The sequence below is a fragment of the Salmo trutta genome, chromosome 16, assembly GCF_901001165.1.
Source record: "Salmo trutta chromosome 16, fSalTru1.1, whole genome shotgun sequence".
Lineage (NCBI taxonomy): Eukaryota > Metazoa > Chordata > Actinopteri > Salmoniformes > Salmonidae > Salmo > Salmo trutta.
Window position 1 is genome coordinate 39,679,884 of NC_042972.1, and position 22,981 is coordinate 39,702,864.

The 22,981-nt window shown below is 42.1% G+C and overlaps 1 protein-coding gene across 4 annotated transcripts in view; it reads right to left on the reverse strand.

The window, feature by feature from the left end:
• LOC115150747 (rap1 GTPase-activating protein 1) overlaps window positions 1-22,981 on the reverse strand; it is a 169,455-nt gene that overhangs the window by 22,776 nt on the left and 123,698 nt on the right. For 2 of the 4 annotated variants that reach the window (XM_029694359.1, XM_029694355.1), the window contains one exon: window positions 9,933-10,026. Coding sequence is in view for 2 of the 4 variants with exons in the window: in XM_029694355.1 (XP_029550215.1) it covers window positions 9,933-10,026 (94 nt within the window). In the remaining 2 variants the exon portion in view is untranslated. Of the gene's footprint in view, window positions 1-270; window positions 616-9,932; window positions 10,027-22,265; window positions 22,365-22,981 lie in introns of those variants that run through there. The other 2 variants (XM_029694360.1, XM_029694356.1) reach the window with 2 other exon arrangements.

Sequence of the window (22,981 nt, forward strand, 5' to 3'; positions counted from 1 at the left end):
TATCAAAACCAAGCAAACCAAATGAGTTGATCACACATCTGTCATGTTCAACCAATCTCTGTGCACATGAGAAATCAACAAATTAATATGAATGATAAGACACAGCTGTGCCTTCAAGTGAGAACAGCTGTTCAGACTGCTACAGAGTAATGTCGATCAGATATGCATTTAGAGTAACACTACACTGAAAGTTATCTAAGATTACAGTGATCTGTACTACAGTATCACTCAGTCTCTTACTCATTGACAACAGTAAGAATAAATACTTACATCGCTGTGTCGTCTCCTCTGGCCCCGTGTAATAACCGCAGGACTGAGGAACACATGGCCACTCTTAGTCATCCTGAAGTCAGTCATAACTTCAAAACTCAGACTCCAAAAAACAGTGTACTGGTATATTTGTCTCACTGTGTGTGTAGTGACCAGATGGTCAGAGACCTGACTACTACTGTCACTTTACACTGTATTCTACTGCATCTAAAGACACAACAGGAACTGCTGCTGTGTCTCATGTCTAAATAGCTCTGCATGCCCATTAGAATGCATGGGTGTGTCTGTGGGTATAGGTCTGTATGTACTATATCTGTGTGAGCATGTGCCTGACTGTAAAGATCCTCCCCCTCTCTTCCTCTTTTCACACACTCTGTCTGTTCTCTAGGAAGTAGAGAGAGAGAGACACTGCGTTTCTCCACCTCCCACTTTGAATAACTATGCCTCTCTCTGGCTTATTTGCCCTGCCTCGCTTGCTTTGTACAGTTCTCTTTTTTACCCTTTCATATGGTGAGAATACTATCTTCCTCTTTCTGTTCTTCCCCCTCTCTCTCTCAATCCAAAGGGCTTTATTGGCATGGTAAACATGCGTTTACACTGCCAAAGCAAGTGAAATAGATACTAAATAAAAGTGAAATAAACAATAAAAAAAATGTACAGTAAACATTACACTCACAAAAGTTCCAAAGGAATAGAGACATTTCAAATTCTCTCTCTCTCTCTCTCCCTCCCTCCCTCCCTCCCTCCCGAGGACAAAAGCACCATGAACTCATAAACAATCATCAGAGGCCTTTCCCACTCTACAGCATTTCCCCAATAAATGTACTTCAAATAAAGCTTGTTTCTCCACCACACACTACAAACAACTACAAAGTCAAATGGTCTAGCTAAATGAATTATCACACTGGTGATTTGTGATGTTTTATTTGTGCTACCAATGACTGTGTTTCTGTATTTAAATGTGTATGCATATCATATATTTATATAGTATTATACAGAGCGCATTTGGAATTGAGACTTAGGTATCAATATGTCTTCCCTGTTAAAATAAAGGTAAAATAAACACTGTATTGAATATAACAAGAATACACATTGTCTAAACTATCATACACACAGCTGTCAAACTATGCAAACATACAGTCCACGAGTGCCATAGTCCACACATCCTCTGAGCTAAACACATATCATAAATATACATTCTGTACATACAGTAGTCTGCTCAAAACTAGCTTATTTACACTGTAAAGTAAGTCTACCTTCCAGTCTGAATAACGTATATAAACTGCCTTCCATGAACTTAAGAAGAAAATGCTCAATTTATTGATGTGCTCTGTAAACACCATGGTTCTTGATGTTACAGTAAGACCCTCCTTCTTCCTGTATTGACAGCCATTTTCTCCAGGGGCCTTTATTGACCCTGTGAAAGTTTTAATAGGCCTGGTCTCAGATGACTCAGCAGGCTGCAGGAGCCCAAAGAGGGTCTGCTGATACTGCAAGGTCCAGGGTCAGAGGTCAGGGTATCAACATCTCATCTCTTCAACTTTCAGAACAACAAGAAGGGTAAACATTCTGTAGTATATTGGGTTGTATGTGTGAGTAAGAAGAAGAGAAAGAGGGAGGTGAGAAAGGGTAAGAGTCTAGTTGTATTATTATGTGGAAGTGTTTTCTGGAACTCCTCCTCTCTCTGGTACTCACCCACTATCACATTTACAACCAATACTGACCTACTTCCTACCACAGAGAAACACATTTCAGAAACCTCTCAATGAAAACCGATTGGGTTCATTTTCTAATGGCGCTGCAGTTGTACAAGAAGATGAACGCTGTCAGTTCATCCACCAAAATACATTTCTGCAGAGAGAAAATCAATGGACAAAACACTAGAGGGGAGAGTTCTGAGTTTCTATGATGAGGAGGCTATGTATGCAGCATTAAACCTCTAATACCGATTGATGTCCTTAAATAAAACACTTTACTGTGAAGGACCTTTTGTTGTACTGTAGGAAGAGCTTTGAGCGAAGCGTACATTTGCATTAATGGCAGCATATGAAGTTGGATTTTGTAGGATAACACATTGTACAGGCCAGGGATGGGCAACTGGCGGCCCACGGACCTATAAATACAATTTTAAAAAACTCAGTCTGGGTATCTACTTACTGTTGGGAGTTAGAGTAGTAGAATACATCAGGTGCAATTTCAACATTTTGATATGCATAAGCAGTCACTCAATTAGCCCATGTCAGCCAAATTGTTTTAGATTGGTAAATTAGTCTTGCGGCCAGCTATCTAAACTTGTAGTAAGCATGGTTGAATTACTGACCGGGGTGGGGCTAATTGATCATCAGTTATTATATTAAAAACTGAAAACATTAGCCTCCACCCTATGGCAAAATATGTAGAATTGCAGGAAATTAGCTTTAAAACTGCTAATCTTTCTCTACGCCATATGGCAAAATGAGTAGAATTGCATGAAATTAGTTATAAAATGCAGTCTTTTTGTGGCCCCACACCTATCAAAGTTGCCCATCCCTGTTCTAGGCTCTTTAGAATGTATTACATCTCATTTGTCAGTCTGTATACTCAGACTTTATATTAAATAACCAAACTTGGGTTCAGCAGTAATATCCTAGAAAAGGTAAACCCTGTCGATATTGTAAAGATGTGTGCAAATGTTTGAGAACATATCAGTGTATTATTATTAGACGCAAGGCTACAGGGTAATACAGTGCCTTCAGAAAGTGTTCACATCCCTTGACTTTTTACACATTTTGTTATGTAACAAAGTGGGATTAAAATGTTTTTAATTGTCCTTTTTTGTCAACGATCCACACACAATACTCTGTAATGTAAAAGTGGAAGAAAAATGTTTTTTACATTTTTATTATGAAAAATAAAACACTAATATATCTTGGTTAGCTAAGTATTCAACCCCCTGAGTCAATACATGTTAGAATTCCATTTAACGTTGATTACAGCTGTGAGTATTTTGGAGTATATCTCTAAGAGCTTTGCATACCTGGATTGTACAATATTTTCCTATTATTCTTTTAAAATTCAAGCTCTGTCAAGTTGGTTGTTGATCATTGCTAAACAGGCATTTTCAAGTCTTACAATAGATTTTCAAACCGATTTAAGTCAAACTGTAACCAGGCCACTCAGGAACATTCAATGTCTTCTTGGTAAGCAAGACTGAACCAGATTTTCCTCTTATTGCAAACCAGATGCATGTTTTTGAATATTTTTCCGTCCTTTCACTCTGTCATTTAGGTTAGTATTGCGGAGTAACTATCCATCCTAAATGTTCTCTTATCACAGCCATTAAACTCTGTAACTGTATTAAATTAACCATTGGCCTCATGGTGAAATCCCTGAGCGGTTTCCTTCCTCTCCGGCAAACGAGTTAGGTTGGACGCCTGCATTTTGTAGTGACTGGATGTATTGATACACCATCCAAAGCGTAACTGACAACTTCACCATGCTCAAAGGGATATTCAGTGTCTGCTTTTTTTAAATTTTCACCCATCTACCAATAGGTTCCCTTCTTTTCGAGGCATTGGAAAACCTTCCTGGTCTTTGTGGTTGAATCTGTCCTTGAAATTCAATTCTCAACTGAGGGACATTACAGATAATTGTATGTGTGTGGTACAGAGATGGAGTTGTCATGTTAACCACTATTATTGCACACAGAATGAGTCCATGCAACTTATTACGTGACTTGTTAACAGTTTTATTATTGTACTCATTTAGGCTTGCCACAACAAATGGGTTGAATTATTATTGACTCTGTCACACCCTGATCTGTTTCACCTGTCTTTGTGATTGTCTCCACCCTCCTCCAGGTGTCGCCCATCTTCCCCATTATTCCCTGTGTATTTATACCTGTGTTGTCTGTTGCCAGTTCGCTTTGTTTGTTCAAGTCAACAGCATTTAGTGTCTCAGCTCCTGCTTTTTCCAGTCTCTTTTCTCGCCCTCCTGGTTTTGACCCTTGCCTGTCCTGCCTGACCACTCTGCCTGCCCCTGAGCCTGCCTGCCGACCTGTACCTTTGCTCCCCTCTGGATTACAGATCTCTGCCTTACCCTGACCCTGAGCCTGCCTGCCACCCAGTCCCGTTGCCCCACCTCTGGTTTACTGACCCCTGCCTGTCTTGACCTGTCAATTGCCTGCCCCTGGTGGAATATTAAACTATTGTTTTTTTAACATGATCTGCATCTGGGTCTTTCCTTCATACCTGATAGACTCAACACATTTCAGCTTCTCATTTGTAATTAATTTGTAAAAATTTAAATAAAAAATCCACCTTGACATTATGGAATATTGTGTGTAGATCAGTGACCTAAAATATGAATGTAATACATTTTAAATTCAGGGTGTTACAAAACAAAATGTGGAAAAAGTCAAGTGGTGTGAATACTTTCTGAAGGCACCGTAGACATCAACTATTGACATTTAAACACATTGAGAGAGAATAGATCTTTATTGCCATTGAAAGTAGCCTAAACACAAAAAAACGATCAGGAAGAGGTAGAAAGTTGTGCTACTGTACCTACAGAGTACGAGGAAAGTATTCAGACCCCTTGACTTTTTCCAAATGTTGGTACATTACAGCCTTATTCTAAAATGGATTAAATGTTTTTTTGTCCCTCATCAATATAAACACTATCCCATACAGCACTTTGTTGAAGCACCTTTGGCAATGATTACAGCCTCGAGTCTTCTTGGGTATGACGCTACAAACTTGGCACACCTTTAGGTGACTTTTATCAAACTCCAAGCAGGCGGTCATGTGCCTTTTTACTGAGGAGTTGCTTCCATCTGGCCACTACCATAAAGGCCTGATTGGTGGAGTGCTGCAGAGATGATTGTCCTTCTGGAAGGTTCTCCCATCTCCACAGAGGAGCTCTGGAGCTCTGTCAGAGTAACCTTCGGGTTCTTGGTCACCTCCCTGACCAAGGCCATTCTCCCCCGATTGCTCAGTTTGGCCGGGAGGCCAGCTCTAGGAATAGTCTTGGTGATTCCAAACTTCTTCCATTTAAAAATGATGGAGGACACTGTGTTCTTGGGGACCTTCAATGCTGTAGAATTTTTTTGGCACCCTTCTCCAGATCTGTGCCTCGACACAATCCTGTCTCGGAGCTCTACGGACAATTCCCTCAAATCAAATCATAGTTTATCTGTCACCTGCGCCGAATACAACAGGTGTACACCTTACAGTGAAATGCTTACTTAAGGCTCTAACCAACAGTGCAAAAAAGATATTAGGTGAACAATAGGTAAGTAAAGAAATAAAAACAACAGTAAAAAGACAGTGAAAAATAACAGTAGCGAGGCTATATACAGTAGCAAGGCTATGACAGTAGCGAGGCTATATACAGGCACCGGTTAGTCGGGCTGATTGAGGTAGTATGTACATGGTTAAAGTGACTCTGCATATATGATAAACAGAGAGTAGCAGTAGCGTAAAAGAGGGGTTGGTGGGTGGTGGCTGCCGGGACACAATGCAGTTAGCCCGTTTAGCCAATATGCGGAGACACTGGTTGGTCGGGACAATTGAGGTAGTATGTACATGAATGTATAGTTAAAGTGACTATGCATATATGATAAACAGAGAGCAGCAGCAGCGTAAAAGAGGGGTTGGAGGGGGGGCACACAATGCAAATAGTCCAGGTAGCCATTGATTACCTGTTCAGGAGTCTTATGGCTTGGGGGTAAAAACTTTGAGAAGCCTTTTTTGTCTGGTACCGCTTGCCATGCGGTAGTAGAGAGAACAGTCTATGACTGGGGTGGCTGGGGTCTTTGACCATTTTCAGGGCCTTCCTCTGACACCTCCTGATATAGAGGTCCTGGATGGCAGGCAGCTTAGCCCCAGTGATGTACTGGGCCGTATGCACTACCCTCTGTAGTGCGCACTACCCCCCTACGCACTACCCTCTGTAGTTCAATCTCATGGCTTGGTTTTTGCTCTGACATGCACTGTCAACTGTGGGACCTTATGTAGACAGGTATGTGCCTTTCCAAATCATGTCCAATCAATTGAATTTACCACAGGTGGACTCCAATCAAGTTGTAGAAACATCTCAAGAATAATCAATGGCAACAGGGTGCTCCTGAGCCCAATTTTGAGTCTCATAGGAAAGGGTCTGAATACTTATGTATTTTTAATACATTTGAAAACATTTCTAAAAACCTGTTTTCACTTTGTCATTATGGGGTATTGTGTGTAGATTTGATGAGGGAAAAATAATAATTGTATCAATTTTAGAATACGGCTGTAACGTAACAATTGTCACGTCCTGACCAGTATAAGGGTTATTTGTTATTGTAGTTTGGTCAGGACGTGGCAGAGGGTATTTTGTTTATGTGGTTCGGGGTGGTGTTTTATGTAGTAGGGTGTTTGATTTATTATTTCCGGGTTTTTGCGGTTATGTTCTAGGTTTGTATTTCTATGTGGTCTCTAGTCTTTTGTATTTCTTTGTCTAGTTTATTGGGGTCGGACTCTCAACTGGAGGCAGGGGTTTTCTAGTTGCCTCTGATTGAGAGTCCTATATATGGGTATGTGTTTGGTTAAGTGTTTGTGGGAGATTGTTTCTTGTTTTGCTGAGTGTGCCTGACAAGACTGTTTTGTTGTTCGTGCGTTCTTTGTTTGTTATTTTGGTGTTCTCTTTTATTTAAAATTTAAGATGAGCATCCACATTCCTGCTGCGTTTTGGTCCTCCATTCCCGACGACAACCGTTACAACAATACTTTCCGAATGCACTGTATGTGGTCATTGCATAACACTTTAGTCAGATTTTGACTTTGTTTTTCATTGACATCAATTATAAGTAAAAATTAAACTCAAGTGGAAGTTAGAATTCACCCTGGATGTGGGAAGTGAATGTAATAAACAAGTCAAAACTTAAAATCTTAGCTCATTGTCAAATGAACGGTGTAGCGCTCAATGGAAACCATGTGGAAACCATGCATACACACAGAGAAGGGATGTGGGCTGAATGATAAAAGGGAAATACTGTAGAGAAGTAATAACCAGCATAGTGAATAGATAACAGCTCTCTTTCTCAAGCCCCAACATCATATTGAGAGTCCAAGTACACTTTACCTTGATTTCCTTTTACAAGTCCTTTAAGCACACCGTGTTATTGCCCTAGGATAGATGCAATAAGGAGCCTCTCTCCCACTGATGCACTCTCACTGCCCTCCCTTGCCTGGGGGTCTACACGCTACCCATTTTTGTTTTCTGACTTGATTACCAGAGCTACTCTGTGTGAGTGCAATGACGTTCCCTCCAACCATAAATATAACAGTGTGGCAACGCTTCAGTTAGAAGGCGCCTGATAGGCCCAGGACCTGAGGGAGAGACGATTCGCTGTGGCTCATCTGATACCAATGAGTTACACAGCAGTAACATTGACCCTATTGACCATGAATCAATGACTATGATCGCTACAAGGCTTTTGCATACAAGGACATGAACACTTTCAGCTATTCCTGACTATTTCGGTAGTGTTATAAACACATTGTATAACGGAAGGGATGTTGGTAAGATCAGTCAAACTGGGCTGAGGAAGATGGACCTGAATCCCCCATCACCACTGTAACCCATAGCTCACATCACAACTTTCAGCTCACTCCCACCACTTATTCCAACACCAGATCATTGAACTTCCCATCCCAGACCTGTGGAGAGACCTGCCAATGCTTTGGCCACGCCACTCTTCCGTCCACTTCTCTGCAATCATGCTCTCTGATTGACTAAAGGAGTGTTCAGTGTGCACAAAAGCCAATTGGCACGGGCCGGAGAAAATGCATCAGGATCCATTCATTGTGGCCGTCAGCAGCAGACTCCCACATGACCTTCCTCTGGCTAGCCGAGCTGAGGAGCACAAAGAGGCCTCAGTCTCCACTGCAGCAGCTGCTCTGGTCTGCTCTCCTCTGCTCTTCACACATTCATCCATCAGAGGGATTGACTGATGCAGAGGGCAGCAGTGTCTCCAGGACCACCACCACCACCAGAGAGACATCTGCAGGCTGAGGCACTGTACCCCAGCATACAGCAGTGGGAATATGGACCGATATACACTACGGCAATACAGTCTGGACCAAGAGCATTTACCGGATACAGTTATATTGAAGTACTCTGTGATTCATATTCTGCTGAATATGTTTTATATAAGAATGCAATGCATAATCATGGACATTATGCATGACTATAATGGACAGCTTCTTGACGAGGTCACTCACCTATAAACGTGCGCATTACTGCAGACCTAATCTTTGAGTATTCCTCATGTCCAAATGAGTCACAGCACCACAGCACCTGTGTTCATAGAGCAGCATAAATGAATGAGTGAGTCATCTGAGTGAGTGACAGCGGGATTGCAGAGGTTGAGGAAGGACCACTAGAATCTAGACCACAGGAACTGTTTACCTCACTCTAACACTCCAGTTCTGTAATGTGAAGGGTAGAAGTGGGTCTTTGAGAGACAGATATTCTTTATGAGACTCTAGCTATGTGCCTGTGATGAGCTGGGATTCGAGAGCCAAAACACTATGAAATATTTATTTCTATATGTACAATTTATAGTATACTTTTTCATTTTTTTTTTATTAAAACAAATTTACCCATTTTTCTCGCCAATTTCGTGGGATCCAATTGTCTTGTCCCATTGCCGCAACTCCCGTACGGACTTGGGAGAGGCTAAGGTCGAGAGCCGTGCGTCCTCCGAAAAACACGACCCAGCCAAGTCGCACTGCTTCTTGACACAATGCCCGCTTAACCCGGAAGCCAGCCGCACCAATGTGTCAGAGGAAACACCGTACACCTGGCGACCGTGTCAGCATACATGCATCCAGCTTGCCACAGGAGTCGCTAGAGCGCAATGAGACAAGGACATGCCGGCCAAACCCTCCCCAAACCCGGACGACGCTGGGCCAATTGTGGGCCGCCCTATGGGTCTCCCGGTCGCGGCCAGCTGTGACAGAGCCTGGACTCGAACCAGCATCTCTAGCGGCATTGCTAGCACTGCAATGCAGTGCCTTAGACCACTGCGCTACTCGGGAGGCTCAATTTATAGTATTCTGTAAATCTCTCAGCCCCCAGCATCATAAAACTATTTAAGGTGTTTGGTTGGTGCACCCACTAACAACTTCAGGACTATAAAACAAAAGCTTTTTCCTTGGCTGTTGGAATAACCTATGTATTATTTAATCAAAAGTAATAGATCAAAGGCCCCCACAAACAATAGCCTTGATAATAACTTTTGATTTTGACTTCAATGAATACCGGACCCAACCCCAGGAGCTTGTGGCATATAGGCCATCACTCAATGTGAGTGTAGGCCGTCATTGTAAATAAGAATTTGTTCTGAACTGACTTGCCTAGTTAAATAAACATTAAAGAAAAAAAAAAAGAAAAGAAAAAGAAAAAAAATATCAGAGCAGACTGTCCATGAGACTGGATCTGGAGCGATCTGATTGGTGACACCTTTCACCTGCACACAGAGCAGCACAAGGGAACACAACACAGAGAGGAGTGGGGATGAATAGAAAACAGGAGAGAAAGAGACAGGTAAGAGAGAGGCTTGTGAAGAGAGGTAAGAAGTCATGGCTGAATAGAAGAGCTGACAGGGTGGGTGCAGTGGGCGGTTTGGACCCCCCTCTTACCTTTGATAACGAGCGAGTGCGATACGAAGGGTGGGAGTGCGACAGCGAGGGCTCTAGTGTGTTAGAGATACGAGGAATCCTTCCATCCTCTTTCCTGTGGGGCACAGAGGAAAAGTCAGAGTCATTGGCATTTATATATCATGACTTTATGTGGGTATGATTAGAGTCTATTACAGTTGAAAAATCAGGTTAGGTTGTTTTTGAGTGGAAAATCTCGGGTAGAGATCACATAGTGTGAGTTTGGCACTCACCACATTAGAGAGAGAAACATGCTAACACTGTGGATCATGTGACTGAGCTGAATGTCTTTCCAGTCTCTCAATAGTAAATACTTGGGGTTAAACCAGACTTGTTTTTCTGCCTTGATCCACTAGCCTACAGTATTGTTTGCTGAGCCTGTGAAGTGGTGAGGACAGGCTATAACTAGGGCTGTCAGGAAACTGGGATGTCTGAACCATTGAAAAATAACTACTAAGTAATTCTAATTGTATTATCTGAACAACACAGAGGGAAAAGGGAGGTTAAGATCTCCTACTCCTTCCCTCTGCCTGTGCACGTTTTCTCTGTTGACAGGATCTTATTAGCATCCTGGCTAGAGCTGTATACTGAGTCAAAACATGTTACTTCACACAACGTCTCACAAAGCAGTCAACTGCTGGATTGACTGGCAGTCAGGCTTTTAACAGCCCATATAAAATCAATTAATGAGCCTCTGCATTCTGCACACAAACCTTGAGCAGAGGGCACCATTACTGAGCCTTTAAGCTGGAAGCGCTCTATTAACATTAGGTGTCTCTTCTTGAAAAGCATGTAGAAAAAGTTATTTCACCTTAAATTCCTATTTCTAACAATTCAAATAAGAATTTCCAACATTTATTTTTTGCATCTTGATGTTTTTTTGGTGCAATAACAAAGCTCTACCAGGCAGTTAAGCAGTTAGAAGAAGGTCACACCAGCAATGCCATACTAGAATTGCAATTTTCATTGCATTTTTACTAATTTCAACAATATTACAAAAATGACTTTAGGTCTGTTTTAATGGCTTTTATAGGTAGGTAAACATTGTTAAATAAGAACTGATGTTATTATGGTAATTCTGTATGTCCAAATATAAATATTCAATTACATTGAAATGAATATGCTTTCAGGTGGTGTATAGTGCAATGTAGGGGTACGAATGTTTTAACGTTATAATGTTTAAATGAAATTGGGATCTTTAATGTTAATATTTTTTTTAGTATTTTTTTCACAAAATTTTTGTCACAGTGAAGCTGGCTCGCCTGCTTTTTCTCTTTGCTAATGATGCGAGTGTGTGTTCAGTCTTCGGTCTGTTGCGTATAGAATATCCTAGCCTATTCTTTGATGACAGGCCCTGCATTACTGAAGTTGCGAGACATTGTAAGCCAAGAAATTATGAAAAAAAGCATTCCATTGCAAGCTCGCTCGCAAGCTCGCTATGAAAGATGCGAGTGCTTGTGTTCTCTGAAGTACTAATCAGTCTCCTCCGTTCCAAAAATACTGAATCTTAGGAGTCGATTCTTAGCGGAAGACGCGTTCTTTTTCTACTAAATATCTTGGTAAGTCACAGTATTTAACAAACTTTAAAGTACGTTTTTAGGAGAGTGCAGGCAGCTCAAGATTATTTGCTTGACTTCTGGTTGCCTAGTGATGGATGTTAGTGCTGCTTCAGAAGCGGCATTCCTTTACAGAAAAGTAAAATGCCAGTTCAGTGGCGCTTCGAAACTACGGTATATTCGGAAAGTATTCAGACCCTTTGACTTTTCCCACATTTTGGTACGTTAAAGCCTTATTCTAAAATTGATGAAATAGTTTTCCCCCCCCCTCATCAATGTACACACAATACCCCATAATGATAAAGAAAAAACTGGTTTTTAGAAATGTTTGCAAATATATTAAAGATAAAAAACAGAAATACCTTATTTACATAAGTATTCAGACCCTTTGCTATGAGACTTGAAATTGAGCTCAGGTGCACCCTGTTTCCATTGATCATCCTTGAGATGTTTCTACAACTTGATTGGAATCCACCTGACAACCCTCTTGTAGTTTGACGAAAGGCACCTATAGGACTCTGACCATGAGAAACAAGATTCTCTGGTCTGATGAAACCAAGATTGAAGTCTTTGGACTGAATGTCAAGCGTCACGAATGGAGGAAACCTGGCACCATCCCTACGGTGAAGCATGGTGGCGGCAGCATCATGCATTGGGGATGTTTTTCAGTGGCAGGGACAGAGAGACTAGTCAGGATCGAGGGAAAGAAGAACGGAGCAAAGTACAGAGAGATCCTTGATGAAAACCTGCTCCTTAGCTCTCAGGACCTCAGACTGGGGCGAAGGTTCACCTTCTAACAGGACAACGACCCTAAGCACACAGCCAAGACAACGCAGGAGTGGCTTCGGGACAAGTCTCTGAAAGTCCTTGAGTGGCCCTGCCAGAGCCCGGACTTGAACCCGATTGAACATCTCTGGAGAGACCTGAAAATACCTGTGCAGCGATGCTCCCCATCCAACCTGAAAAAGCTTGAGAGGATCTGCAGAGAAGAATGGGAGAAACTCCCCAAATACAGGTGTGCCAAGCTTGTAGTGTCATACCAAAGAAGACTCGGGGCTGTAATCTCTGCCAAAAGTGCCTCAACAAAATACTGAGTAAATGGTCTGAATAGTTACGTAACTGTGACATTTCAATTTTAATTTATTTATACATTTGCAAACATTTCTAAATACCTGATTTTGCTTTGTCATTATGGGGTATTGTGTGTAGACTGATGAGGGGGAAAAAACAATTTAATCCATTTTAGAATAAGGCTGTAACATAACAAAATTTGGAAAAAGTCAAGGGGTCTGAATACTTTCCGAATGCATTGTATCTCCAGAAAAGGTTATATGTCTGCATTTTAAAAGCCGTAGTTTACTCTTACAGACAAACATGTTGTACCCAAGGTGTTTTCAGGGTTATATGACTGCGTTAAATATAACTTTTCGCGGTCATACATATGTAATAGGAAGAAAAACAATACAAAAAATGGCTGTTTAAACATTAAGCAAAATTGTCCATTTGTCACATCCCAAATGGAATGTCCTTCAAAATGCTTTTCTTAAATTTCAAATCCATCCAGGTTCTTCCACCATGTTTCCCACATGTTCAGACTACATTGTGAGATAATATATGACAAAGAGCAGTTTTTTATTACTATTATAGGCATTATTTTACAGGCGACCTTAAGTCTGAATATTGATTAATTGACCCCATGGGTCATGAAATGTGATTTAACCAATTTATGTTGCCTAATATAGTGTGTTGTCAAAAATTGTATCATATTTTTCACCATATCAACCACCTGGTTGAACACTTTCTTGCAAAATTATTGCTTTTTAGCCTTTTTACATTTTAACTATTTATTTTCATATTCCTACTCTTTAAGGTCTTTACTAACAGAAATAATGCAAAATTAATCCCTCGCCAACTGAATTCCTGCCATTTAGCTCATATCTTTGGTGTCTGAGTTCTTACAGCCCTCTGAGTGGGCAAAGTTAGAGTGCCACAACACTGAACTACAACAACCCAAAAGGAAACAAATTATATAAATTGATGCAGGAGTGCTGGGGGAGTTGACGAATCAAGTTCAAGTGAAGATTCTTTTCATATCCACTTCTAAAGCCATTGTCAAAACATGCTCTACCAGCCGGTTGAGAACAGGGTTAAAGGGTTAAGGAATAAGGATTGTCACAACAACCAATCTCTGGTTGGCATGGGAAGGTGAGCTGCTAATATAGAAATCCCCCCACTCACACACAAATACACACACACACTCACACCACGCACGGTCACATGCATGAACACGCTCCGTACGCACGCGCATGTGCACACACACACACACACACACGCACATGCACACACAGACACACACGCACACACAGACACACACACATTTCCATCACATGGCACAGGGGGTGGTTTGGAGGTTCAATAAGCCAATTTACCAAGCGGTCTTGTTTCTCAGAAATACTTTATCTACAAATTGCAGCTCTACTCTGCCCATTAACCCTGCTGCATCCCTCAGTGCACACCACTGAACATCACTGACAATACACTGTTGACCTGGAGCCGAGGTGTGTGAATACATTTCTTAATCTCCTCTATAGCCTTTAGCTACGCCCACTTTTGGCAGCACTTCCACATTCCGATTAGCCAGTCTGCCTACTTCCTGTGACACCGGAAAATAGCTATTTACTTGTCTGTCACAAAGTTGTTCTACACTTGGTGCATATTATCAAAATGTGATGTCAGGTTTGAAGATGTAAGTACTATTTAGCTAAAGTTATTGAACACATCAATAACATGTTAGCCGCCAGATTGAATTAATTCATTGGACAGCTCAAATACATTAGTTAGCTAGCTAGTTAGCGACTGTTAGCTAGCTAGTGAATTAGCTTTAGCCATTCATGATATTTTGCTAGCTAGCTAGCTAGCTATTAAACTACTGTAGATATTTTTTTGTATCAAGCTAGTTATAGCTGATTTAGAAACCGTGGCTGAAGTCTCTACTCAAGTAACTTGCTAACTTGCTTTTTTTTTAAAGCTAGAATGGCTAACATTAGCTTGGTCTTGTCTAGGAATCAAGATGAGGGAAATATGCAAGATGGGATGTGTACAGCGAGAGAGAGGATAGGCGAAGCGAGAGCGATAACTGTGCCCAAAATCTTCTTCTCCAGCAGGTGGCGTTTGTTTTGTTTGTTTTTGAGTTTTTGTATGGAGGTCAATGATAGTGTGTCGAATTTGGTCAACAAAAATGTGTATGGCTTATTTTCTATGTGAGGCTTATTTGATCGAATAGAAGTTTCGTAATGCTGAGGTTGTTACAAGTGTACGAATATAAGTTGGATGTGACATCCCGGCAACTTTAAGAAAAAACACATTAAATTGGAGTTGTTCCTCTTGTATCTGCCCTCTCATTGGCTAGAATGGTCCCACCTGCCTAGCTTCTTCCTGACTGCCTTGCTATTTTAATTGTATGAGAGGCCACTTGAGTATCTGGTCAATACAATGGATAATCTGTGGTACAGCTATCTGTGGTGTGCCAAGACGACATCAGAGCAAGCTGCTGCAAAGATAGGAAGGTTAGGTGCGACCTTGGTAGATTTCAATATATCTTTTTGATTGGCTTTCTAAATGAACTGCTTTTTATGCAAAGTGTTTGCTAGATACATTATGATATAGCTAACTACCTGTGGTTCTCAGTATGCTGATTCATACTAAAGACTAAAAATGGGACCTGGTGCATCTCTGCTTGGCACTCAGCATTAAGAAGATAGATTGGGGGTGAGGCCCTGCGATAGACTAGTGTCCTGTCCAGGGGGTGTACTTGTACATCAAGCTGCCTCACGCTACAGAAACAGGAGTAGATCCTATGAGCCGTTCCGGCTCGCACAAGCTAATGCAACACTTTCCTTTATGTCTTTCCTTGATACCATCCACACCTCTGCCCAACATGGGCACGATGGATAAATAATTTTCAGTCTGACAAACTGTAGGCTACTGATTAACAACAGGTAGCCTACAGCCTATGCGCCCTGTCACCTCTGGCCTGGGAAAACAAAGCCGTTACATCACGCATTTAGCTATATAAGCCCGTTGATTTGCGTCGGTACAAATTGTGAATGTGATCAATTTTACTTTTTAGCCAAGCTTCGGCTGGTTAGGCTACCTAGACCTTTTCATTCCAAATTATTGACTGAAATGAATTTATCAACATAGTGATGACATAGACTATGTGAATAACTTTTTAATTATAGGTGCATACTAGACGATGCAACCCTGCATAAAGCAAGCTCAGCCCTATTCTTTCTCTATTGTCCAATTGTAGTTGTTATCTCTGTGTCCCTATTCATCCTCCCTAGGGTCCTGAAGATTTTTTAAATATAGTGACCTGATTAGAAAAACTCATAGCCCACTGTGAGTGTTTTACAGTTTTATGGTTGGAAAACTGTCCCATAGACATCTAAATATCCTTTCACTATTTACAGGAGTTCAGCTATCCAGAATACATCATTGTTTCAGTGCACCAGGGTAGAGAGAGGGGTGGAAACAGAGACATCTTCACTTTACACCTTCACATTTCATAAAGTTATCCCATGTTTGGTTTATGCATCATTATATATCATCCTGTAAAATAAAGTTAATTGTGTAATCTGTTTTCTTTAACATTACATTAGTAAATGTTGCATTAGATAATGCCAATCAATCGTATAATGGATTCAATCACCACTTGATGAAAAATGATACATATCTCTTTTGGTTTTATTGGCATACTTGCTGTAGTCTGATCTTTTTGGGACAGAATATGTTCTACTAATCTCTAGGCCATTTCATTCATCGCCAAAATTAGGGGGCAGGGAAGAAACTTGCCAGAAGTGAACATGGGTAGTATAGTAGAAGTTGGCTAGAATGCATTGGTGATTCACATTGTCCTATGTAAACATGTAAACAGGGGACATCCAAGAGATTTTATGAACAGTAGTTCTTATAACATAGGTTGACCCTATTACGGCAATAATGGTGCTCTTTGTTTGCCTGCTTCTTTCATTTTGGCTCTATAGTATTTTCAGATGGTTGAAAGTGGTTGTCAGTTTCTATGTCACCCTAGGCAGGCCTAGACAGAAACGCTTCTTTACTAGATTCAATATGAAAACACAGTAGACAGAGAGCTCATGTCAAAAGCTTTTCTAAACCAAAAGCATAGCCGTCATTATACTGTCCCATTAAAAAGCAGGGCCTTGCTGCGCTTTTATGCCAAACAACAACAGCGCAACACGTTGGCATCGGGTATTAGTCTGGTTTAGATAGCGGCTGGGTAAAGCCCAGGCACTAATACACAGGGAGTCACTACAGGTACGGAGCGATTAGAAGGATCAGCCTGAAACCTGTCACCTCACCCCAGGAACACACAAAGCCTGCTTAATGGCTCTGATCATGGGAGCAGAATGTGTGCGTGCGTACGCGTGCCTATCAATGGCAGCTTAAAAGCCACCTAACAACGCACACATACAGGGAGTGTATCATCATCATTTCACTAAGGGTGAGTTTTAACAGAGGGTGAGTTTTAACAGAGGGTGAGTTTGACAGAGATAAGAGATGATGGTCTCACAGTGTGACTGATGACAGCACCAATACTATCCTATATGTGTCACATCACAATACCAATTACCGGGACACCTACCATACGATGAATGTTCTAAAAAATACACTGATACACCAAGTCCAGATCAATGGTTTTGCACACCTCTGAGTTAGCACTATGTAATCTATTTTATTTAATAGTGACACTGGCTTAACTGACAGATTGGTGCTGGTGGTCATCCATGCGTGCCTCAGTTAACATACTCTAACGGAGGAGTGATTGGCAGACAGAGGGAATGTCTTGGTCCAGGGCTAATCTGGGGAACTGAAACAGAGAATGAGTCATGCAACCATTACATAATACAGCTGTCCAAAAATAGCCCCAAGCAAAGAGGACAAGAGGTCACCAACCTTCAATCACAACTGATTAAGATGCCACTACCATGAATGCTATGTGTGGGTGTTTGTTTGTGTGTCCCACACCGACTGTGGAAACTTCCAGTCAGGGAGAGCATTTTAAACCTGGACAGCCTTCCTCCTCACAGTACTGCTGGGTCATGGGCTCTGATAAGAAAATGCAAATTAGCTCGCTCTCCTCCCCTGGTGGGTGTGGAGTACACCTGGAAATACAAATGAACTGGACAGGTTTGCATGTATTGCAACAAAATGGAACGACATTAATTTCTGTAGCCCCTGAGCTGCAGCAATAGAGTGAAAGAGAAAGAAGATAGCGAGAGAGCGGGAGAGTGAGAGAAAGAGAATCTGGAGGGTCCTTTGACCTTGAGAGAGAGGAGAGAGAGAGGTAGAAAGGAGAGAGTGAGAGAAAGAAGAAAGAGAGAGGGAAAAGAAAGTGAGCGAGAACATGTTTGCGCCAAGACAATAGCTCAATATCCTCAGTCCAATGTTCCCAGTTGGGTATAATCCATACCAGTCATACTGTATAAACATATCCGGCAGACCACTGATACGCCTGCAATGTGGAGGGAAAATACTCACTGATTATTGGTGCAACCAAGAGATGGATACCATACAATTTGATCTAGTGATTAACTTCAGCAGCAAAATCAAGTCTGTTGAGGAGTGCTTATATTATAAAGTTTTATACCAACATGTACTTAATGAATGAGGTATCAAAGCGTAGTAAAAGCAAAATCAAGACACAGAGTATAAAACATTTTCATCCAAAGGTATTGAATGTGTCACTGACACAAATTGTTATCTCATCTGGATTGCAAACGTAGCCTACAGACATAAAACCATGAATCCAAGCACTATCAGATTATTGGATCGTTATCATGTATACAACCACTCTACTACGCCAACATGCTAAGTAATCCCCTGCCATCTTAAAGCTAACAACAGCTAGAGTTAATGTTCCTGTCTTCCTTTCCCTCTGCCCCACTCCACTGGTCATCTACCCACACACACATTATAGTTACCGGAGCTTATCCAGCCAGTCCAGCCAGCCAGGACACAAACAGACAGGAGGCAATCAAATAAACTGCAGCAGCTAATGCACAATGAAAGCAGAGTTACTTACTCTAGGCATCAGTGTGTGAGCAGAGCGAGCAGAGAGCAGAGCGCAGAGGCAGGGTCCAGCATCGGATGAAGAAATAAGCGGAAGATCAGCACTGCTCTATGCAGCAGAACCTAGCCAGGAGACCGTTGATGGAAAGTGCTGGAGACACCTATATTCTCTCCTTCTCACCCTCTCCGTCTCTCACCTGCTCTTAGTTTCTCCCTCCCTCTTTTACTTACTTGCTTCACAGAGTCGTCTTTCGCTATCCCTCACCACCAAATGTCTTCCCACTTTCTCTCTTTCCTTCTGTCACTCTACCTCTCTGTCTGACTCAGTCGTAGTGCTCTAACACCTGCTGTCAGAGCTCAGCCTCTCCTATCAGATGATACTGTGGAAGCTCCACCTACCTTCCTCTCACACATATACTCCCTATCTCTCTCTTTTCCTCTCCATCCCTCTCTCTTTTCCTCTCCATCCCTCTCTCTCTTTCTCTTTCCTCACGCACTCTCACATGTACACACACACCACATGCACATATTTTCTCTCTTTCCCTCTCTCCCCCCTCTCTCTCTCCTTTCTCTCTCTATTTCTCTAACTATAACAAGGGAGACGGAGAAGCATGTCCATCCAAGCTGTTAGTTATTGGTTGACTTAGCATTCCTCTCACTGTGACTCCTCAATAAACGAGCAATGTTTATATGAGTGACGAGAGTGCAGTGGGTGCATGGAGTGGTGGAGACTCATGATGTGAAGTGCTAACTCACTCACTCATCCCCGTTGCGCCAGCTGGCGCATAGGGCAGCAACAAAGCCACTCCATTTCTGTCTGTCTCTGGCCATCTTCTCCAGCTCTGCTGATGTTGTTGAAGCTCGGTCTTGATTTATCTCCGCCACGTTGTCTTGGGCCTCCCACTCTTACGTCTGCCCTCTGGAGTCCAAAGGACAGCTATTCTTGGGATAGAGTCTGTACTCTTTCTCATGACGTGTCCAATCTAGCTCCAGCGGCATCTCTTGAGTATGGCATCCATGGCTTCCTGCTTCATTTGCCTAAGTATGTTTGATATTGTGTTTGGTCGGAAGATGTGCATGATTCTCCAGAGACAAGTTGTGTGAAAGATAGATAGTTTTTTCAGGTCTGCTTCTGTTATTTTCCAGCATTCTGAACAATAAAGTAGAGTTGCCAGCACACAGCTCTGGTATATTTTGAGGTTTTATTTGTGCTATATTGTCCGGATTTCCAAAACTTCATAAAAATGACTCTTGCTTTATTGAATCTGGTGCAAATGTCTTTGCTGGTGCCTCCATTATGGCATTTTGTGCTAACAAGGTCATTAAAACTGCGGGTGAACTCCAGGTCCTGTTCCTTGATTTTGCCTGATTTTGCTGTGTTGATGTTGATGGATATGACCTTTGTCTTGCTGCAGTTGATAACCAGGCTGACTTGCTGGCCAAAGGACTGGACTCTGTCAGTTTAGTCTTGTAGATGTTGGTGTGTGATAAAAGAGCCAGGTAATCTGCGAAGTCAAGGTCTTCTAGAGTAGAATACAAGGTCCATCGTTCTCCTCTTGCCTGATCTTCTGTTCACTGCATGACCCAGTCTTTTGACAGGTTGAAGAGTACAGCTGACAAAACACAACCTTGACGAACTCCAGACTTCACAGCAAAGCTCATGTCGCTCGTTCCCACATTGCATGAAAGGTTGCTGTAGAACAGTTTTCTGATGTTAACAACATGGGTAGGGATCCATACATTCTTAAGATCTTCCATAAACTTTTCCAGTGGATGCTGTCAAAAGCCTTCTGGAAGTCAATAAAGTTGATGTAGAGTTTCCATTGCCACTCACTACATCGCTAAATGATGTTCCTGAGGGGCAAAGATCTGGTTTGTACAGCTCCTACCTCCCCTAAAACTTGCTTGTTCGTTCCTAAGCACTTTGTCAACAGAGGAAGACATCTGTTGTTCGATAATCTTGCAAAAGATCTTGCTGGGAACAGATAACAGTGTGATGCCCCTCCAGTTGTTGCAATCGGATAGCGTGCCCTTCTTAGGTACACTTGGTCCAATCTGAAGGTATCTTTCCCTTCATCCAGATGTTAGTGAAGAGTGGGAAAAGGATGTTTGCAGCCAATACAGGATCGATTTTGAACTGCTCTGCATTGAGGTTATCAGGATCTGGAGATTTCCCATTCTTTAGTGACTCGGTGTTAATCTCTAAATCTTCTGGAGCAGCTTCAGGTGTGTTAATTGGAGCCACAGGGGGTCCTCTATTGAGAACCTCTATGAAATGTTCTGTCCATCTTGCTTCCTGTTAATTTTCTGTAGTCAGGACATTGGCTGCCACCAATCACCAGGTTATTTGTGATGCAGAATGTTTCCAGTCTCTCACCGTTGTCATTCATCTCTCCACAGCCAAGCTTCCCCAGTGTTCTCTTGTAGTTGGTGTTGTAGGTGCCAACCTTTGCATTAAGGTCTCCGATGATGAGGAGCAGGTCTTGAGCAGGTGTCTTCTCTACTTCAGATTGGAGGGTGTTAGAGAAAAGGTATTGTTTTTATGGGAGCATAACGTTGGATTATTGTTAGTTTGGTATGTTGTCCAATAAGTCTGGCTTGTATCATTCTGATGCTGATTCGTTTCCATTCTATTAGAGTTCTCTACCCCTTGCTGTAGGATGATGGCGACACCTTCACGATGTTGTCCGTCCTTCCATCCAGAGTGTAGTACTGTTTCTCCAGTGCTGGTTCTCGTGGAACCAGAGCTAGTCCACCTGGCTTCACTCACTCCCAGGATCTGTAGCTTGTATCTCCTCATTTTGTTGGTAACCTGTGCCAGCTTTCCGGATGGAAACATTGTTTGAACATTCCATAAGCCAACGTGCAGTTAGTTTTTGGTGTTCAGTGCTTTCATCTTCACATCGCCAGTTTACCATAGGCTTTCACTGATGGCGGTCATACAAGTCAGGGACTCTAGGAGATCTTCGCATCCAGTTGTTGAATTGTCATTTGTTGCAGTAGCCCCATGCCCAACCGTCCACCATTTCTGGTTTAGGGAGATTTTGGAGTTGATTTGTTAGCTTTTTGTCCAGACAGGCTTTGGGTCGTGTACAAGCTGCCCTGGCGTGTCAAGCCCAACCAACTCCTGCTGCTGTGTGGTGAAAGCCATAACTGAAAGCCAACAGAATATGTTGGTTTGGTTTTAGCAGTTCATACCAGCAGTGCGAGAACCACCAGCAAAGTGCTAAGAGGGACATTATCTACCAGACAAGATATAGTATCAAATCACTCAGTTCCCATAGATACCTCATCACTCTGACAGGCTCTTCACTAACTTTATAAAACCACTTCTGCTCAAATGATCCCATCCAGCCCATGCTCCATTTGACTCTGTGGCTGACAGTCGCTCAAATACCTAAAAGCTCAAGCTTTGATAATAGATTCACATATTAAAATAGTTAAATAGGCAACGGACAAAGTCAGGTATCAGCCAATGATACTAATGAGAGTCTGTCTTTCATTGAGGACAATTCCAATCAAACACAGCCAAGTGAATCTGTAAATAGCATCATCATTAAACCACTATGTTTACCAGGTCTAGAAACCTATCTCATCCCCCACTGAGCCAGACTGATGTCTCTTTCCACCTCCCCTATCAGTCCTTACCAGATGGGCTGCAACTTACAGAGGATCGTATCAGAGAAGCTCCCTCTCCTGGTGCCAAGGTCCATGCTGCCTGCTCCTGTCCTCTTGCTCTGAGGCATGTTCTCTGGCTGCAGCCTGCTGCAGCTCTACACTGGAGGAGGGTCCACCTGGACCTGCCTGGACCACTGAAACTCAGCTAGACAAAGGACCATGGTGGATGCCCATTGTTAGAGAAACCAAAGGCCATTGACGGAAAGAAGACATAGGGCTCTTTTCAATCAGATCCACTTTAGCCGGCATAGCGGTTGTTTGGGGTGTCAGATGTGGAACTGCATTGAATCTGTCAATCCACAAGCTGTTCCTGGCATTATAACTAAAGTGGACATTGCCATTGGCTGCATGGAGTCACATTAACAGAAATTCCATGCAGCCTTGTTTACAAGTTCAAACACTGGAATGTGAGAACTAATCTACACCTCGATTAGGATGATAGAAATCTTCATTATTTCATTTAATGATTTTTCAATTTGAGCAGAATTATTCTTATATATAGCCTACACTTTCTCGTTTTTAACTTCTAACACGAGTGGGGTGGATGTGGCTTCATGAAAATTATCGCAAGAGCAGCTGCTCGGTTGATTTGACGGCTCAAATGCAGTCCTGACACCGGCAAAACATCCGCTATGCGGGTGTCTGCTATCGGCGGTTAATGCTTGATCTGATTGAATCTAGGCCTTAGTCCTGTGGCCCACACCA